General features: G+C 46.3%; 1 protein-coding gene and 1 long non-coding RNA gene across 16 annotated transcripts in view; both read right to left on the bottom strand.

Moving 5' to 3' along the window:
- Positions 1 to 19,708, bottom strand: part of MGA (MAX dimerization protein MGA) — a 59,700-nt gene extending 39,992 nt beyond the window's left edge. For 6 of the 15 annotated variants that reach the window (XM_052693079.1, XM_052693084.1, XM_052693082.1 and 3 more), the window contains exons 1-5: positions 19,430 to 19,694; positions 8,639 to 9,777; positions 2,185 to 3,118; positions 1,792 to 1,879; positions 1,559 to 1,654 (exon numbers count right to left, since the gene is read on the bottom strand). In XM_052693079.1, coding sequence (XP_052549039.1) covers positions 1,559 to 1,654; positions 1,792 to 1,879; positions 2,185 to 3,118; positions 8,639 to 9,699 — 2,179 coding nt within the window. In that variant the 5' untranslated portion in view covers positions 9,700 to 9,777; positions 19,430 to 19,694. Of the gene's footprint in view, positions 1 to 1,558; positions 1,655 to 1,791; positions 1,880 to 2,184; positions 3,119 to 8,638; positions 9,778 to 12,537; positions 12,638 to 19,429 lie in introns of those variants that run through there. The other 9 variants (XM_052693094.1, XM_052693093.1, XR_008209001.1 and 6 more) reach the window with 8 other exon arrangements.
- LOC128085523 (uncharacterized) lies at positions 3,119 to 8,632 on the bottom strand. The gene is made up of 2 exons (XR_008209002.1): positions 8,489 to 8,632; positions 3,119 to 8,001 (listed from the first exon to the last, which is right to left on the bottom strand). It is a non-coding gene; the product is annotated as an uncharacterized LOC128085523 (long non-coding RNA).
- Positions 19,709 to 20,012: the final 304 nt, after the last annotated feature.

The following is a 20,012-nucleotide window of genomic DNA, read 5'->3' as shown; positions in this document are numbered from 1 at the left end:
GGGCTGTTAGGCCTGTGAGATGATCTGACAGTAGATTTTTGCTATCTAAAGGGGAGCAACAGAAAACAAGGGGACAGATTCTTAAGCAGGGTCTGTGGTGACAGAAACAAGGAGAAATGGTTTCAAGCTTATCAAGGGTAAATTTAGGTTGCATAAAAGAAAAAATTATTTTACAGTGAAGGTGGTGAGGCACTGGAACATGCTGCTCAGGGAGCTGGTGGATGCTTCATCCCTGGAGATTTCCAAGGCAAAGATGGATCAGACTCTGGGCAACCTGATCTAGACCTAGATGTCTCTGTTCATTGCAGGGCAGTGGACTAGATGACCTTTTAAAGGTCCCTTCCAACTCCACAGAGATTCTATTCTATACCCCACCCCTGAAAATGTACTAGGCTAGCCTGGATGGTGCTACGGACAAGTTGTGCTACTGGAAGGTGTCCCTGCCCACAGCAGAGGTATTGGACTAAACCATCTTTAAGGTCCCTTCCAACCCAAGCAATTCCACAACACTGAAATTGATTCTATGATTTGTGAAAATGAAAGACACAAACATCACTTCAACACTAAAATATAAAGGCAGCCCTTTAAATGGCTGCCAAAACTGACAGGTTTGATCTCACCACACATAGTGCATGAGCCATTGGAGATAATCCATGGTTCTTCACAGCAGAAATCTGTCAGGACCCAACATAACTAGCAGCAGTATTTGGAGTCAAAATTCCTACAGCACTGCAGTTACACATATAAGAAATTCAGAGAACCTCAAGAACAAGAGGTACGATGCTTCAATTTTGATCAGTTCTTTCATCAGTTGCTCTGAAGCCTATGCCAAAGCCAGTCTCAGAATTGCCAAAGATTTTCACCATCATCACTCTTTTGATAGCACTGATCCTTCTTCTACCTGATCACAAGCTAGAAGTACATTGCTGAGTCTTCCTATGCGAATAGTGAACCTGGATCTAGGCCAAATCAGACATATGAAAAGTAGTCTAACTTAAACACTTCTCCACTTCTAGCTCCACCTGTCCTCTACAAGGATTAACTCATCACAAAACAGGCACGGCCTAAAGTCTCAGCATCCTCTACACAGGTATATATATAAAATGACACAAGCCCTCTTTGCTGTAAGAGATTCAGGAGTAACCTCTTACTTCCCTCCACCCCTTCTAGTTTGCAACATGAAGGTGTGGAAACAAAAGTATTGTTATTGGCTGGCTGAAACTACTTTGGAAGTCTGAAAAACAAACAAACAAACAAAAAAAAACAACAAAAAAACCCACAAACAAACCACACAAAAAAGCCTTCATAAAATACCTTGGATTTTCTTGACATTGGCACAAGTAGCAAGAGAGAAACCAACCACGTTTACAGTTTTCCATTCATGTTCTCCTATTTGTACATACAAACGTGTACATTTTTCAGTAATACTTGTCTAAAAATAGTAACCAAAAATCAGATGGCAATTGTATTAAGCATACATAGTTTTAAACCCAGTAGGAATGTATCAACTCTGCATGATCAAGTATAATATACAACAATATATACACTGCACACTTACCTTCCTGAAGGCTCGGATGTATTACTTGCTTATGCCTCAAGGTTTTCAGCTCTTCCATCAATTCCTTTTCCAGTACTTGTATTCTTGCCTGACAATCTTCTCAAAAATATAAAAAGAACAAAAGATATTTCATGTGCCAAAAAATGACTTAATGATTTGATCTTCCAATGTGCCTTTTTAAATTCTCTTACCGTGGGGAATATCCATTCACAAAAAAAATCCCCCAAAATTACCTGGATCATTTGTAGTCAACAAGGGAGCCTGAAGATTCTGTGATTCTTCTCCTCCAGCTCTATCAACAGTGTGAATGTCAAGAGCTTCCTACATACATAAAGAGCTTTAAATAATATGCCTCAAAAAACTGCCTTACATACAAACTAAGTCACATCAAGTATCACTGAAATATTCAAAATACAAACTAACAAACAAGTATGCTTTATCTTATACAGAACCCTATAACCCACTATTTTTTCCAGAAGTCATTAAGACAGACATGATTAATTTTGAGACAATATAACGACAGAACTGAGGTGTTCACACATTTTAAAACTCAGTTTAAACGAAAATATACCTTCAGCATTTAAGTAAAAACTGGTTGAATTTAATTTGAAACAGTTTGGTTTTACCTTTGATGCAAAGGACACAAAGAGGACTCCATCAACATCTTCAAGGTCTGGCTTAACATCTGGAAGGATACTCCCAGGCCCCACAGGGCTGTTCTTGCTTGTTATCACAGGTTTCCCTATACCTTTTGGTGGCCGACCAGCCTTGGAGATTTTCAGTTTCCGTGGCCTTCCTCTTTTAGTGGTACCTGATGACAGTGAGTTTTGACTGCTACCAGAGCCTTTCAGGGACGCAGAATTCTTCAGTACTCCAGTTTTTTTTCTTCCACAAATCTCTTTTTCTGAAATCTGACAACTTACGGAGCTCCTAAGATTAAAGTTAGGTGATTTAGATAGAATCCATTGGGCCTCTTTGATTGAGGAATATTTCTGTGCCAGTTTATTTCCAGGAGACATTTTTTTCATGGGTATCTCCTCAGTTATAGCAGCTGTGTCTGAGTAAGAACCTTTGTGATTTTCAAAGCAGACTGGTAAAGAATCCAGTACTGTATTCAACACGGATTTGTCTTTCTTGCAAGAGGACAGCATGGTCTGTGGTAGCTCAGATATCTTCACTGTACTCTTTGTAACCGCACAAGGTTCCAAATAAACCACAGGCATCTTCCCACTTTCCAATTTTAACATTTTTGCCTTGGCAACACCTGAAGGACTGGATAGGACACGCTTCCTAGACTTGAAGTCTCCATCATTTCTATCTGCTTCACTGTATCTCCTCAGGCATTTTTGTAGGACAGGACCGTCATCATCATCAGTGTTAGAATACTCATCAGTTTCTTCATCCGTGTCTTCCTGTTTCACACTTACTCCTTGTGTGCAAACATTTGTCTCGTAGTCATAATCATCGATGGGTTCCTCTTTAATGACTACATTGAACTGTCCACTGGGGTCCAGTGGGGATGCCACTCGGGAGCTGCTCTCATAACTGCTAGCAATGGGACTGGGCAGGAAGGAAAAAAAAACACAACAGATCTTCATAAAATCTCCAACTTTGCCAAAACAATATCATCTCCTATAACCCCCTGCTGCACATTGTAAAGAACTTCCAAAATGCTCCAAGCCATGAGTTGGCTAAATACGATGTCATTTACAAGCTTACATTTTAAGTAGTGATCATTCAAAAACAACCAACCAATCAGAAAAACAAACAAACAAACAACAACCTCCTACCATCTGCCATCATTGAAGACAATACAGCTTCTTTGTGAAAGCAGCAGCATCATTTCCTTCCCTAGTAATACCAGGATAACATTTGCAGCTTTCCTGTTTGAGGCATGACATGACTGACGCTAAGTTTTTATGCTTTAAATGCTTAGAAGTGGACTCGGTTTACCAAATGTTGAACTGTCACTTTAGTCAAAGCTACTTTATTTGCAAACGAGAAGCTAAATAAGTGCTTAATATACTCCAGTTCAAAAGATTTAAGCAAAATTTTAATTAATTCACCCTGAAGCTGCACTAAAACCATTCCTAAATGAAACTGTTGATCCAAAACAATTACAGAATGTTAACCATCTGTTCAACTGTGCATCATCTTCCACTCAGATGGAGTACTGACCTAATCAGGGTGTTACATACCACAAATTGGACATTATGGACAGCCAGTCACACTCCCAAATGATGGGCTGCTTTGAGTAGCAGACATTTCAGTCAGAAAACTACAGTCAGCAGTTCTGTTAAGAACTTCAAAAACTGGCTTTTCATCATAAGAAAACACATAAAATACAAAACAAGAATTTCGAATGTAGAATGAAACTCAGAAATTAACAGAAGTCCATTGGTAAGCATATTGAATGGTATTCTAATATACTCTTTGTAAGTATTATACAACATTATATATTAAAAGTATGTTAAAATATTAAAACTATGTTAACATCATGCAATTACCAAGATGTTCAAAATCAGTATTTATGTTAATTTTTGTTCATGTTAACAATTTCAATAATGTAACAGCTTTTGTAACATCATTATATATTGATATTTTAATATTGTTTATACAGATGGTATGTACAAACACAAAGCTTGTTCTCTCTGTTTATTTTTCCCCCTGAAGAAATGACCATTCTCAATTGAATCCTGGACTGTGATAAAGGAAGAGGAAGAAGCGGAGAAGAAGGTTGCTTCAGCCTTGTGTAGACTTAGGGCACAGTTAAAGGAGAAAACCTGGAACACACACAGCAGTCATGACTTGGAGTAGCTCATAAAGAAAGACTGTGGTGTAAAACAAGGATGCAGATTTATATACTTACAAATAGAACTCCTAGGAGGAAGACAGACTCTTTCTAGAAAATCCACAGGGACACTGAGTAACTAGAGTTAAGCTTGAAGAAAAAAGTGTGCCTGCTGAGGTAACTGTAGTGCTGCAGGAGAATCTTGTTTTGTCTACTGTCTTCTCTGTCCATGGAGTTTTCTATAAGCAAGTTCCTAACATTCATTACATGAAGAATGTCAAATGCAAGATTAAATAGCCTTTCTCCTTCAAGGAGCAAGAAAAATTCTAGGACAATATGCTTAGAGGTCCTGGGCAACGCTTAAAACTCTCTAAAACGAAGAGACAAATAAACGTCTCATTCGAATTCTACTATTTCCAATTGAAAGCCAAACAAAGTCTGGGCTTTTCCAGACATCTTTCTTTACCCACTGCAAGATGCATTCCTCAAGCTAAGGAATATGATTCTGTGAGAGATTTGGACAGTACCTACCTAAATCAAAGAAGCTCTGCTGTAAAAATCAAATTCCTAGGCACAAACGCCACTTTCCTCTTCCTATTACAACTATAAGTCAAATGGTGACAAGTGAGGTATCATCCATGTGTGTACATAAAAAAGATCAAATATTTGTCCAAATATTTTAAATTCAAATGCAATTATGAACTTCATGGACAACAGTAACAAGTTTCTTTGTAGCACTGTTCTCATTTCTTTTGCTTTTAGTTTGTGAAGTGCACTACTTCCAACAAAACCACCGCAACATTTCCTATACTCTCTGTGAAGGCAGATCACACAGTCTGTCCTTTCAGAATCTTCCCTATAATCTCAGATCAGCTAGAAATGGTGAGATCATCTCTGAACTGCTTCTTCCCTTACCTGATGTGGGACAATGCTCACATTTGAGCAAGTTGCTTTTTTTTTTTAATACTCCCATGTAACATACTATTTCATACCTCACGATTAAACAGCAAACACACGGAAGAAATTCTCCTGCATTTTGCCACAATAAACCACGCAACTGCTCATGTACTGAATTTTTAGCTGCTCATTTACCTGGATTCTTCTATGTAGATCATTTTTAAAATACACTATGGAACACATGGACTCTTCTGGAATTGATCTAGAAACCTGTTGCTATCTGCGATTGAGGCTGGAGGATGATTACTACAGCACTCTTCTGAAAGCCAGGGAGGAAAAGAAAACCAAACTTTCAGACTAAACACAGCACTACTAAATCAGAAAAGCAGGCCTATGGGAGCATTCAAGCCTCCCACAGTATTTCTATTTTTGAACCAAAAAATTCGAAGGACCTTGAAGGGGAAAAGTGTGCAGCAGCCTATAAGACTTAAGAATCACGATCTTTTGCTTGCAATTACCTCCATGCTCCCAGCATTTCAGTGGTTGAAGGTATAAACTTCCACTTAGAAGTGCCCATAACTAAAATTAAAGATTGTTTTTTCTTACAATACACCTGATAAAAAGAAGCATATTTCCAAAGCACTGAACAAAACAGACTACCTGGTATCATGAGATATTTATTTCCAAAGTGTAGGAACAAACAACTCAAGATTCAAATTCTTCTCAGCTGCATGCACCCTCTTATGAAGTTCCATTTGCAGCAAAGGAAACCTTTCAGTTGGCAAAACTAAGCACAAGCACTCTATAGCACTAGGAACTCCACCTCCCTTGGATACATCACCTGAGAGCAGCAGCTCCCAGCTTCTAACTCTTCCACAAATTTAAAGCCAGCCAAAATCATTACCCTGTCTAGAGGCAAGACAGTGCCCACCAATTTATAGGTAACACTATGTACAGGGAAATAACAGTTATCAAAGTGTAAATATAACAGTCGTTGTTTGATAAAAGAGGATACCACTCACTCAAATGCTGTCCTTGAAAGGCTGATGAGTGGCATGAAAACTCTGTAAACAGGTTTGAAGGAAAAAAATAGAACAAATGTCCTGAACAACTCGGCACATAAACAAAGAGTTCTGCCATTCCTTGGGTGAGATTATTTTTTATTTCCAAGTACAGAATTTGGCTGTTTTGCACAGATTAGAGAAGATAGAACAGAAAGCTGGACTAATTTTGAAGGTTGTTTTAGAACTGTGAGAAATATTTACTCATAAAATGTTTAATATTTCCTAGAACAGAGGAAAATGCCTTAGGGATTCTCCCTCTATGAGCATCTCTAAGCACAGTTAAGAGGTGAATTGTCTTTGAGATGAAACTGGGGAAGGCATCTTATACACACTGAACCAGAAGAAACAAAGCCTGTTGAGTCAAATGAGCTGCTCTTCAGTAAGGTTCTCAAGTCCTTAAAATTACTCAAAGGGAAAAAGAAAATTCTAAAACAGCCCAAAATTTACTGGGTGAGATAACATCTACACTTTCAGCACTATGGCTTTTATCCTTTGGGAAATAAAGGGAAACAGGAGGGAGGAAAAAATAAAGCCACAGAAGCTATTGTTTGAACATCTCTCCAAACGATTTGCTTCAATGACACTCTTCAGGCAAAGCTAATGAACAATGTGACCATGAACAAAACTTTAAGCTTCTGCAACAGGAACTGACTCCAAAGAGAAAAAAAAAATCACTTCAAAGACAAAGTAAGTTTTCAAACTTCTCAGTAGCTACTTTCAGAGATGTAGTGTTTTACTTACAATCTGCTTACAACAAAAAGTCATCTAAGCATTGATCTACAACCAGAAAATATTTCTCTAGAATTTACATTTCTGGACTATCTAAGAAGTATAGGAGACGTTCTCTCTAATACACTGCTACTGGAAATTACTGCACAATCTAGGACACTCCAAATCCACAGCAATTGGAATAGTCAGGACTAACCACAATCAGAAAGGCTCAATGAATGGACAACTTTGTAATTCAAGGTTTTGCAGTTACTCAAAAGGCAAGAAGATCATTTCTCCGAGGAAAAAAACCAATCAAATAAATCTTTACCCTCTCTAAACACGCTGAATGTACTACAGTCTTTGAAGCAAGCTACAATTACATTATAATTAACACACTTTTTCCCTTCTAGGAGGTGAGCTTGAATTACACAGTTAATATCATCCTGATTTCCTAGTTAATTGACAAAGTAGTTATGTGCAGTTAAATAATGTCTTGGCATACTCATCTACATAAGGTTGCTTTTGATACTGATTTTTTGGCAGATTAAGTACTGAAGCACTGAAAGGTGGGCTGCTTCAATCTCCCTTGAAGAAGGAAAGAATTCCCATAAGAAGTTACTGACAAAACATGTAGTTTATCAGTAGTCCACTACTGCAGTGGGGTAACCACTACACATACCCAATCCAAACACACATCACCCTCACACAGCCTCACTCATTCACTAATGAAAAATGAAGAAACAGAGACAGCCTGTTGTGGTGGTAAGAAACTCTTAAAAAAAAAAAATGGCAACTTTTGCATGACTGAAACGTGCTCTCTTTAAAATTCAAAACAACTAACTTTAGACTTCTAAATACCACAAGAGTTAACAAGAATCCCTCAACATTTCTTTACAAAGCGAATTAAAGCAACATACAAAAACCACCAAACTCTTGTACTCCTCAGATACATTAGGAAGTTCGAACTGATAGATAGGCCCCTCACTGCAAGAAAGATATTGAGGCCCTGGAACGTGTTCAAAGGAGGGCAACAAAGCTGGTGAGGGGTCTGGAACACAGGCCATATGAGGAGAGGCTGAAGGAGCTGGGAATGTTCATCCTGGAGAAGAAGGCTCAGGGGAGACCTCATTGCTCTCTATAACTTCCTGAAGGGAGGTTGTAGTGAGCTGGCGGTCGGCCTCTTCTCATGTCACTAGTGATAGGACCAGGGGGAATGGTTTCAAGCTACGGCAGGGGAGATTCAGGCTGGACATGAGGAAGTATTACTTTTCAGAAAGGGTGGTCAGGCACTGGAATGGATGCCCAGGGAGGTGGTGGAATCACCAAGCCTGGGGGTGTTCAAGGAAAGGCTGGATGTTGTGTTGAGGGACATGGTTTAGTAGGAGCTATTGGGAATAGGTGAACGGTTGGACTGGGTGATCTTTTAGGTCTTTTCCAACCTTGGTGATTCTATGATTCTATGACTACCTAAAGGAAGGAAAAGTTTTCAGCAATTCCACCATTTCAGGTCAAACAAATGTTATCCATGCATCTGTCTACTAAGCATCTCATTATTTGATGCGTTACCAAATATCTCACTCAACAGGCATTTATTATAAAAACAGAATGCTAACCCACCTCTCAGTGACTTCTTGTTTTAGCTTTGGCGTATCACTGGAAGGCAGGCCAGCGTCCAGGAAACCTACAAAGTCTTGTTCTGTATTAAAGGATTCTTTCTCCAGGTTCATGGCTGATGAGTTCTGACCAATGAATGAAGAATCTATTCTCCGACGTAATTCTAACATGTCAACTTCAGCAGGGCAACTACGAATGCTGGCAGAGCTAAAAACATTACCTTCTTCCAGTTCAAAGCTATTGTTTTGTTTCACATCACGCTGAGGCCGACTATTCAAGCCATCATCTCTGAATCCCTTAGCAAAAGGATTGTAATCTATTTTCAGCTGGGTAATCTGAATATTCTGGTAGGCTGTAACTGCAAAGAACTCTGTCTGTGGAAAGGTAAACGTATGGACATCTGGACCATTGAGCTGAATGACTTCAGTGGCTTTGTCTGCAGGAACCAAGTGAAGGCGTGGCAGATAGCGGTGCATAGAATGTAAGATGATATGACCCTCCTGGTCCAGGGTATTGTTGGTAAGCTTGAGTTTGTAGAAAGATACCGGCTGGTGCATCCAGTACTGGCCAGTGGAAGGCGACTCTGGATGAATAAACACTCGTCCAAGAACGTGAGGCTCTGCCTTCCCACTAGGCTCCCACCAGCGGCCATTCCATTTGTATCGGTGATTGTCCACGGGGGAGATGTCCATGACCAGGATGTACTTCTGGCTGGCATCCAGACCTGTAATCCAGTATCGGCAGTATGGGAACATGCGCCTCCCCTGCTTCGTCAGAATCATCTCCGTGTTGCGATGGTAGAATTCATTCCACATACTGTTGTTGTCTAGGGTGACAGTGATGCCCCCTGAGACGCAGTCAGCTGGGAGGCAGGTCTTGATTTTGGGTTTTACTGGCATTAATACGCCACTGGCCAGAGCGCAAGCATCACGGTTGGCCACTAGGATTCCTTGGTCGCCTTTGCCATTTCCCTGCTGTTGTTTCAGTATAACAAAAAAGGCAGGTGCTGAGCCAGACACTGTCCCACCGTCCCGGTTAGCCAGCACAATCTGCTGTTTCTCCATGATGAGAAGTTTTATAAGCTCTCAAATAAAAAGCAAAGTCTACACAATTCTGATAATCATCTGCATGTATTCACCATTCTGGGAAAAAAAAAAAATAAAATCAGTTAAAGTTCTTTAAATACATTCTCTCTCGTAAAAAGGTTTTAATGTCTCTCAAGGTTGTTTTTTGTTTGTTTTTTAAACAGTTCTCCTCTTGAAAAGTTTAAAGACAAACAGTACCAAGTAAAATCAAGCACAATTAGCACATAACAAATCAAGGCTATTAGTGCACATATAACTCAGTTCTTACAGGTGTGGGTTACAACACCCTTAGAATCATTTTCATTTAATGCCTTGCCATGACAGCACTCGTTGCTTTGCTTGATGCATCAAAGTCCTCTTTGTTCTGATACTGGTTTAACACTTCAGGTCATCTACTGAAGAAACAGCATTTAGCAAAACGTGCAGAAGTTTTCAGAAGAGAGGATGGCACATTTCTCACACAAAGGAAAAAGCTGTTTCGCTCTTCTCAGAAAGAGGTCTCAGAGATCCAAAGCTTCTCAAAAAATGAGGAGGAACAAAAACCTCCAAACTTCTGTAATGAAACAGACTGCCTGTGCAGTTGGGATTTCTTTGGGATCCCTTATCTCCCCATAAACCCAAGTTTTCAGAAAAGCCTGTCCAACACAGAGACAAAGAATGGAAGAAAGAAAAAAGTAGTTTGAATGGATAAACTTGCCAACAAAGCAGACAATCTAGCCCCTCCAAAAAGGCAAAGCAGCCAAGATAAAATGGTAGAATGGAAAGAAAGCACCAGAGCAACCTTAGCTATCTATTTTCTAAATTATCGGAATAATTAAATAATTAAATCTAAGCAACAAAACATCAGTACATCTGTTTAAGAAACTAAAAAATTTCCTCCACTTGTATGCACATAATTCCATTTTTGTACGTCTGCCCCACAGGTGAGTATGTAACCATCATCCTAAGAGGCAATAGTAAAAATGCCATTCTTTACACAGCTCATACATTTCTCATTGTGACAGTTTACAGTACGCTAAAGAGAAACTTACAAGAATATCATTCAGACTTTTGTGCTTTAAATCTGATTACATACAAACATCACATTGAAAAAAAACCAGTCAATTTTTATAATAAATGCATAGCTGGGGAGGAAGCAGGAATATGAGATGAGGAATTGCCATCAGCTGGAGTTGCCTGTGCAAAGCAGCTACCATGTGTCTGTGGGGCATAATTAAAAACTCAGAAGATGGTCAACATTCATCAATTCCATGAGGAACATTCTCAACACCAAAGGAATACAAGAGACCTACTTCAATCCTTCCACCTTCACTATTCATAACTTTGGAACATTCATAAGATAAATTGGAGAAAAAAAATGTTCTGCACAGGTTTTGGAAAACACCTTTTGCCACTTTTTACTTGGAGGATGCCACTTTTACTTGGAGAAAGAAATACTTCCCCATAGAGGAAGCGAATTAAGAGAATCTAGAACACAGAAGGAAGAGCCATCACAAGAAGAACACAATCACATTCAAAACTGCACATGACTTCCCACATACTTACAGACTTCACAATACTGCCAAACGACACCAGCTTATTAAAGTGATTCTACATGTGGTAAAAGATTCACAGAAAGGCTTTAAGCTTGCTTCAAAAACATGCCAGCCACGTGTTCAGCCAAAACACAACAAATACAGAAGACTCCTGAGTCACTGTTCCGTTTCACAGTATTTAACAGCACTGTGCTATTTCAGTCAGTTCAGGGGTATGCAGTGCTCCCAGTATCAGATGTGGCTGGGATGTTTGTGGTTGCGGGCAATTACAGCAGGCAGAAGCGACGTAACTTCAGTACCAGCACCATATATTCCCAGCACAATTTCACACACGCTTACACTTGGTCTGACACAGCAGCCACTTTCATTAAAACAGGGAGCTCCACGTACTTGTGGAAGCCTCAGTTATACTCGGCTCCAGCTATATATGAGCCGTGCGCAGACCCGATATTTAAAAGCAGACCTCTGATTGGTCAGCACACCAAGCAAAAACATCGAAAGCAGCTTTAGAACGTGCGGGAAGGCAAACGCGCAAAACGCAAAACCACGGTTAGGAGACAACTTCTATGCGAACCAGGCGAGGCCGCCGCACGCAGCGCTCCCGGGCAGGGCATTCCGCGCGCGCTTCTCGTGCCGCAGGCAGCAACGGGCGGCGAGCAGGCGGCGCGGCGGGACAAGGCACGGCACGGCGCTCCAATGGCAGCGGGCACCGCACGCGCGGCGCTGCCGTTCAACGCCGCCCGCCCGCGCGTCCCGAACGGAAGGCGGGCGCCCCGAGCGGGGCAGGTGCGGCGCGGCCGAGCACTCGTCGCCGCCGCCCCTCCTCCCCGCTCCGGACGGCCCCCGCCGGAAGCCCCGGCACGGGAGAGGCGGCCGCCGCCGGGAGCCGCCCGCGCCTTTCCGGGAAGCGGCCGCCCGCGCGGCGGCGGCGTCCCCGGCCGGGCGCGTACGGCTGCGGGAGCGGGGCCCGCGAGGCGCCCGCGCCGCTCCTCAACGGCTCGGCGATGCGCGGACGAGGCCGGAGGGGGCGCGACGCGGCGGACGCTCCCGAGGCGGCGACTCCCCAGCGGCGAGGCGGCCCCGAAGCGGCGCTTCGCGTAACCGCCGGGAGCGGCCCGCGCCGCCCGGCTCGGCCCGGCCGCGGCGCCTCGTGGTGCGCCGGGTGTTAATTTTCGCAGTCGGGGCGGGAAGCGCGGGGGGAGGCGGCGCGCGGAGCAGGGGCGCGGCGCGGCGAACGCGGGGCTCGGCCGAGGGCGGCGGGCGGCCGCAGGGCGGTAGTTACCGTGCGGCGAGGCGCGGGCCCCCCGCTCCCTTTCTCTTCACGCGGACCGTGTGTCCGCCAGCTGGGAACAACGTGCGTGCGCACCGCGCTGACGTCATCGCGCCGCAACGCGCGCACGCGCACCGCCCGCTCACGCCCCCCTCCCTCCCTCCCGCCTGCCCGTCACGTGCCCGCGCCGGGCCCAGCCCCGCACCGCGCGGCGCCCCGCCACGAAGCTTCTGGAACGGGCGCGGGGTCGACGTCGCCTCGCGCGCGTCTCGGCGGTGCCCGCGCTCTATGGCGCCTTCGAAGTCCCCTTCTGTGCCGCGGCTGCGGCCCCGGCCCCCACCGCCTCCGCCCCGGGGCGCGGACGAAGCGCCCGCCCGCTCCGCTCCCCCCTGCGGGCCGCCCGGCCCCGCCTCCGGTCACGGGCCCGGCCGGGGGCCCCGCGGTGGCGGGGACGCGGCCCGCGTTGGCCCGCGTTAGCACGCGACGGCCGTGGGGCGGCGCCGGCGGGGACCGCACCCGGCGCGAGCGGAGGCGGCGGTGACGGCGCGCCCCCGCCTTCAGGGGGCCGCAGCGGCGGCGCCGCCGCCTCCATCCCTCCCTCTTTCCCTCGGTGCTTCCCCGGGAGAACGCGAGCCCCCGTCGCGCAAGACGGCGCACCCCGGCTCGTGGGAAGCTGCGTGCAGGACGTATCCCTCCTCCTGCAGCGGTTTAGCAGGGCGAGCCTCACGGCACCACGAGCACCCCAAAGTTCAGGCAGCCCCGGGAACCTGGCAGGAGGGCCAGCGCCCTGCGGTACGTCGGCGAGCCTGGCAGAGTACGGAAGGTGGATTAGCTCAGCCCTCATCTGGCACAGTTTTCTTCTCTGCGTCTGGGCAAGCGGGGCTCAACACCAACCCCATGGCAGTCCTCTGGATTGGTCAAGGAAAGTATATTTTTTAAATCAGGTGCTCTGAGAATAAGCTCGTTAAAACAATTCTGAACATTCAGGGATTACACATATAAACGGGGCATGGCTGAAGGCATGCACCTGTGGGAACCCCGCTATTCCTCCCCTGTCTGTCAGGATATTTACTTGCATATCCTCTATGCAGGGACAGATGACCAGAATGCCATGGTGTCAGGCTCACATCAAGCTTCAGCCCTCAGCAGCCCAGCTGTGCGGTAGCTGCAGCTTCTGTAAGGACACCCTCAGTTACAGCTGAGCCACTGCTCTCAGGATGCAGAAGAATGGAAGGAATCAAGAAAGCAATCCAGTCTAAGGGCAGTTATTACAACTCAACTTGTAAACATGTGTATTAACTGACTGGATTAGGAATCCCGTAAGTACATTTGAATCTCAGCTACTGTCATCAGTCCTAACGCTTTTTCCATCCTTTTTACAGTCTCCCTGCTATCCCATTTTCATCTCTCTGGATGTTTCTATCCTCCTGCCCTTCCTTCTACCTCAGTCTCACCAGTCTTCATGCACCCTTCTGACAGACATTTGTGTAATCCTCAGCACCCCAGTAACCCACTGACACGAAGCAGCAGCAGCAACGGCCTCACCCACCAGTGACCACTTAGGTCGAACCACCTCAGAACACACAGAAGAGCTCTTTTAAAGTCATAACTTGGTGGTAAGCCAACCAAGCCACCTTCACATTGTTTTATCACTATAAACCTCTCTATTAAGCATGCCACAATTAGTTTGCTGGGTTATGAAATGAGGAGCGCATGCAGCATTCCCAACACTGCAGCTGTGCACCTCCTACCATGACAGAAGATGGAATGCACAAATTGCACCTTCTGTGCAAGACCACAGCATGTCCAGCAAGTGGAATGGAATGGCTACCGTTGTGCAGATCTAGCTCCAAAGCAGAAGTTAACTCTCTACAGTTATTTTGATGAAACATTTGCATACCATGTATTAGATCTAGCAGTCATCAACCGAGCCATTTATACCAATAAGAGAAGCTGCACTGAGCTGAGTAGCAGATAGGGCCACATGCACGGCCCAGCAGCACGTGTTCCAGCAACAACAAGTTGTAACAGACTGTTGATACTGCCAGGAATTTTGCCAGCATTTGACCTGACTCGTGCAGTGATCCTTGCCTGGAACAGAAGTGGAACCTCTAGTTACTCAACAGAGCAAATTCACCTGTAAAAGCAAGCAGCTCTACCGCCTCCCACCAGCACAAATAGCCAGGTTCTGAGCAGTTTATAGTCGTCAATGGACAGGAGCACGGCTGCCCATTCTGACCAGTGAAAATGGCAGCTTTAAGGCCTCAGTGCGCTAGATACCAACTGGTTGCATAGAAATGGTCTTCACCACCTGAGTACTGTCCTTTGCAGTCACGTTTAGTAACTGCTAAGGTCACACTTGAAACTCTGAAGTTCACTACTAAGTAGCACCCTCATCCACCATATGCCTCTTTTAGACTTATTTCCTGTTTTTGCAGTATCTTGAAAGCATGAATTACAGTCTTCAAAATTGTATTTCCCAACAGTATCAAGTAAACTGCACTCATTCTTCCAGTAACCCCTGCCAGCACGGCTACATGTTACAAGTAACAAAGATACAGAACTTTCACCAACTAGCATACCGCAGAGATTGCCAGTAGAGCTGTAGTGAAAACCTGAGCTTTTCAGCCACTTCTATTCATAACTTATCTCAAAAAAAGGTACTGTAACTGACAAACAGAGAGAGAGGGTCCACGCTTTGCTAAGGATCCCTATCTGGGAGATCGACAATCTTAAGCAGAATGTGTAATAGTTGCAAACCTGCATAATATATAAAAGAGGTGCAGACTGCATTTATTTTATGCAGCAATTATCTCTTCAGTTTGAACATAAAGATCACAAGCAGAGATGCAATACGAGAATTCTGTCATATGGTATGCTATACTTTATTGTATATAGTACATGAAAGGCACTGCTGCTGGAGCATTACTCAAGCATGAAGAAGGCTTTCAGCTCTCAAATTCACTATCTAGAAGTGACAGTAGCTGAAACTGGCTAAAACAACAGCCACCCAAACCAACCATGACAGTGTAATACATTCACAGTGAAAGGAAACAGCAGTCTTAGCCCACAAGTTTGTTAGCACTAAGACCATGCAGCCCTGACAACTGTATGAAGTCTGAAGGTATGGCCATAAAAAAGATTTATAAAGAGAGGTCTTTATATCTAGTCACACTATAAGTAGTAAGAAGCCTCGTACAATATGTATGCTGGAAGGGTTAAAACACAAAGAAACACTTTTTCAGCCAATGTTCTGCCACTTGAGAGAATGATTAACACAGTATCAGGCCACAAGAAAGTCTGTTAATTCTCAAACTCCAAGTGGACTGAACTGCCTATACTAAGATACCTAGTCCCACTTCCTGTGCCTTTATATGCCCTGCTGGCCTTCAAATGCTTCTCCAGAAGAGTTTGGGCCTGCCAGAGCTGAATACTTACTGTACACACATTGCAGTACCTACAACAGCTTTGGCCCCCATGTTTAGGCAACAGATTCCAGTATTTTACACCATTTTATTTATAAAAGAAGTAGCATAAAATGTTCCTTTAGGTATAGTGAGAAAGTATAATTTAATGTCAAGAAGATTACAGGTATGATAGTAGAATTTAGCTTAAGTGTATGATTTAAAAAAGCAAACATTGAGAAACCGACTGTTACATAGTACTAAAAAATAAATAAAAAGCAAAAAACAGCAAGAAGTCTGCTTCTCCAGAGTCAGGTTTTCTTGATGAAAACATACCACACAGAACTCACAACTCCCAAAACAAATATGTATGACAGCTTTTAAGATATCAGATTTCAGATCAGAACATTACTTTATACTAAAACCAAATGTACTTCTTAATATCCAGAGCCCTGAAGATTCCAGGGCGTTTGTTCAGTTGACAACTGATGTCATCTACTTGGATTTCTGCAAGGCCTCTGACACGGTCCCACACCACATTCTTGTTGTTAGATTAGAGAGATGTGATTTTGAAGGGTGGACAGTTCAGTGGATAAGGAATTGGTCGGAAGGTCTCAGCCAGAGGGTTGTGGTCAATGGCTCTGTGTCCAGGGGGACATCCAGTACTCTTTAATATCCTGATCAATAATACAGGTGATGGGATTGAGTGCACACTCAGCAAGTTCACCGATGACACCAAGCTGAGCAATGTGATTGATACATACAGAAGAAGGAAGGGATGCAATTCAGAGGGACCTTGATAAATTTGAGAGGTAGGCCCTTATGAACCTAGTGAGATTCAACAACGCAAAGTGCATCCTTTTTGCACTTGGGTCAAGGTGATCTCAGACATGCTTAAGAACTCCTTGAGTAGCACTGCTGAGAAGGACTCAGCAGTCCAGGCTGATGAAAAACTCAATACAAGCCAGCAGCGTGCACCTGCAGACTGGAAGGCATGAAGACAGGTCGAAGGAACTGGGCTCGTTCAGCCTCAAAAAGGCTGTGGGGAGACCTCTTCGTGATGTTACAGTACTTAAAGAGAGCCTATAAACATGAGGGAAATCAGCTTTTTACATGGGTACATTGTGAAAGGACAAGGGGGAAATGGGTGTAAACTAAAGGAAGAGAGATTCAGATTAGATGTTAGGAGGAAGTTTTTTATTGAGAGAGCAGTGAAGTGTTGGAATGGGATGCCCAGAGTGGTGGTGGATGCCCTGACTCTGGAGGTTTTCAAGGCCAGGTTGGATGGGGCCCTGGGCAATCTGATCTAGTAGTACTTGATCTAGCAGCTGGCAACCCTTCCTTGAGGCCTGGAGGTTGGAACCTGCTGATCCGTGAGGTCAATTCCAACCCAAGCCATTCTACAATTCCGTAAGTGCTTCATAAACCATCAGCTGTGTCCCTGCAGAAGTCCTAGTTTCTATTCTGCATGCAAACATTTTGGAAAGGATGGAAATGCCCACTCCAGCTCTCCTCCAGCAGTACTCTGCCATGCACATCACAACTTTCTGTCCCCCTCAGTGCTTTAACAGCATTAATGATATAATGCAAAGTGCATAATATTCACTCCTTCTCTTCTAAAGAATTGTAACTTTTCAGTATATAAAGAGATGTTCCCAAATACTGAAGGCAGCAGAATGGAAACACACAACCCATTTATATAGGCCACTGAACCACTGATGAGGGGACTGGATGAAAAGTCAGTGTTCACTGCAAGCTACCATGGTGTTTTATCTGTGCAGGTATTTATGGCATGTTATTATTTCAACATTTAAAATAATGTACTTTCATACTTTATCAAAAAGTCACTCATATGCCCATTACTCATATATTCAATGATTGCTTTATTTTTTCCATACACTATCACTTCAACTACTGAAATCCAAAAAAAAAAAAAAACCAACAACCTCTTGCACTTTCTCCCATGCAACGATGGCCCTAATCAACACACACAACACCATTTTGATGGACTTCAGTCCCCTTATGGACACATCATGAAGAACGTTTGTCACAAGCATAAATCTTCAGTTGAGGATGTTCTCCACATCGTAGAAAAAAGATGGCAAAAGAAGTCAGGAAAAGATCTAACTTTCAGCATCATCCTTCTCATTCAAGTGTTGCATCCAGGGCTCTCATCCATCAAACTGTAACTGCCACAGAAATCCTGCATCCCTTCAAAGTTACAATATAAAAGAATAATACCAATTGAAGTACCAAGTAATAGGGTCCAGGCTTTTCTTTAATACTGATCTTCACTTCTGACTTGCAGACGTAGCCTGCGGTCAAGCAGAACACACCACGCTAGCAGTAAGCAACAGTCAACAGACCAGCACAACTGCGCAACCACCACTATTCCTGTAACAGCAACCGGGTCACAACCTTCGGATCTTTGGGTCTCACCGCCACGCAAGGCTGAGGGCAACGCACAGTGACAGCAGGACAGCCAGAGGGCACAAGCTTAGAGATCTTTAGCAACCAGGCGAAAAGCTCAGACTGCGTTACTGGAAGCCTCTCCGTTTGCCAGACTGAAGAAACACCCGCTAATCCTCGCGCCTCCCATCCGCAAGCCGAGCTCACACTACCGTTTCCCAACTCGGTTTTGAACTTCGTATCAACAACGCCGGTAACCACGGAGAACCACGGAGCCCGCCCCCGGCGCCCTTCAGGGAAAGCGCGCCGTTTGTTTACTCGGCGGCCCCGGGTGAAGGCCGGAAGCGCAGCGGGACGCGGAGCGAGAGGCGGAGCGCCGCCCCGCCCGGCACCAACGGCCGCCGCACGCGACGTGCCCGGGCGCACGCGCGCCACCAACCGCTCCGAGCAGCCGTTACGCCCCGCCCCGGCCCCGGCCGCCAAGGGGCAGCGGGAGCGGCCGCGAAGCGCCACGGCCGCCGCCCCCCCGCTCCTCTCCTCCGTGATCCTCGGCGGCGCGCGGTCGGCAGATGGCAGGCGCGTCCCGCAGCCCGGCCCCGGGTAGCTACGGCCACGCCCCCGCCGAGGGCCGGTCCCTGGGAGCGCGATAGCCCCAGGAGACGGCAGCCGCTCGGGGCCGGGCCTCCGCCGACCCCTTCCGGATGCGGAGCCGCTCGGGGCTTATAACCCGCCCTCCCCTCGTCACGTGACCGGCGGCCGCCCTCGCCCCCCCCCCCCCCCCCACTTCGCCCCGCCGTCCGTCGGCTCCGGCCCCGACCCCGGAGGGAACGGGACGGGAGAGAAAGACTCGAGAGAAGGGCCGAAAAGCGGCCAGCGCGCCACCGCTCCCCTCCGCCGCCGCCCCGTGGCCCCTTCGCTTCAAACGCAGTCCTCACAGCCCAAGAGAAGCGAGCGCGCACGTGTGATTGGGCGGCCGCGCTCACGTGACGCGCACACCTCACGCCACCTCCTCGAATAAAACTTCAAAACCGACAGTGGGACGGAGGGGGGGGGAGCGTCCGGGCAGCGCCCCGCGGGCGGCCGGCTCCTACCTGCCTCCAGCCGCCGCCGCTTCCATGTGGCGCGGGGCGCCGACCGCCGGCCCGGCCCGCGCACCCCGCTCGCGGCTCCTGAGGCCTTCGCCTGCCACGCGCACCCTCCTGCTGTCTTCATTGGCCGCGGCGGCCCATCACGTGGGCCGCTCCCGTTTTTCCTTCCTCTCGCTTTCTTCTCCGCTTCCCGGCGGCGGGGCCGCCCCCGCCAGGCGGGAGGCGGCTCGGCGCGGCGCTGCCGTCCTCCGGGCGGGGGGAGAGCGCGGCCGGCGGCGACCGCGGCAAAGCAGCTTCGCGACGCCCGCCGGCAGCGCGCCGCCGATTGGTCGGCGCCGCCCGCCGACGCACTTCCGCTTTGCCCTCCGCCGGGACACGCCCTTCCCGCCCTTCCCCCGCCCTCGCGCGAGGGAAACACGCTGCTCCCGCGTGGGGAGCCGTTGGCGGGCGGTGCGCGAGGGGACGGCCGCGCAGGCGCGGGGGGGAGGGGGCTTGGACGCGCGGCGGGGCGAGCACTGCCCCGGAGGACCCCCCCGCGCCCCGCGTGGTCCGTCAAAGTGCTGAAGGATCGAGTGTATAAAATGGC

Source organism: Tympanuchus pallidicinctus, unplaced genomic scaffold (genome assembly GCF_026119805.1).
Source record: "Tympanuchus pallidicinctus isolate F22 unplaced genomic scaffold, pur_lepc_1.0 scaffold3, whole genome shotgun sequence".
Lineage (NCBI taxonomy): Eukaryota > Metazoa > Chordata > Aves > Galliformes > Phasianidae > Tympanuchus > Tympanuchus pallidicinctus.
This window is presented reverse-complemented; position numbering and strand designations above follow the sequence as displayed.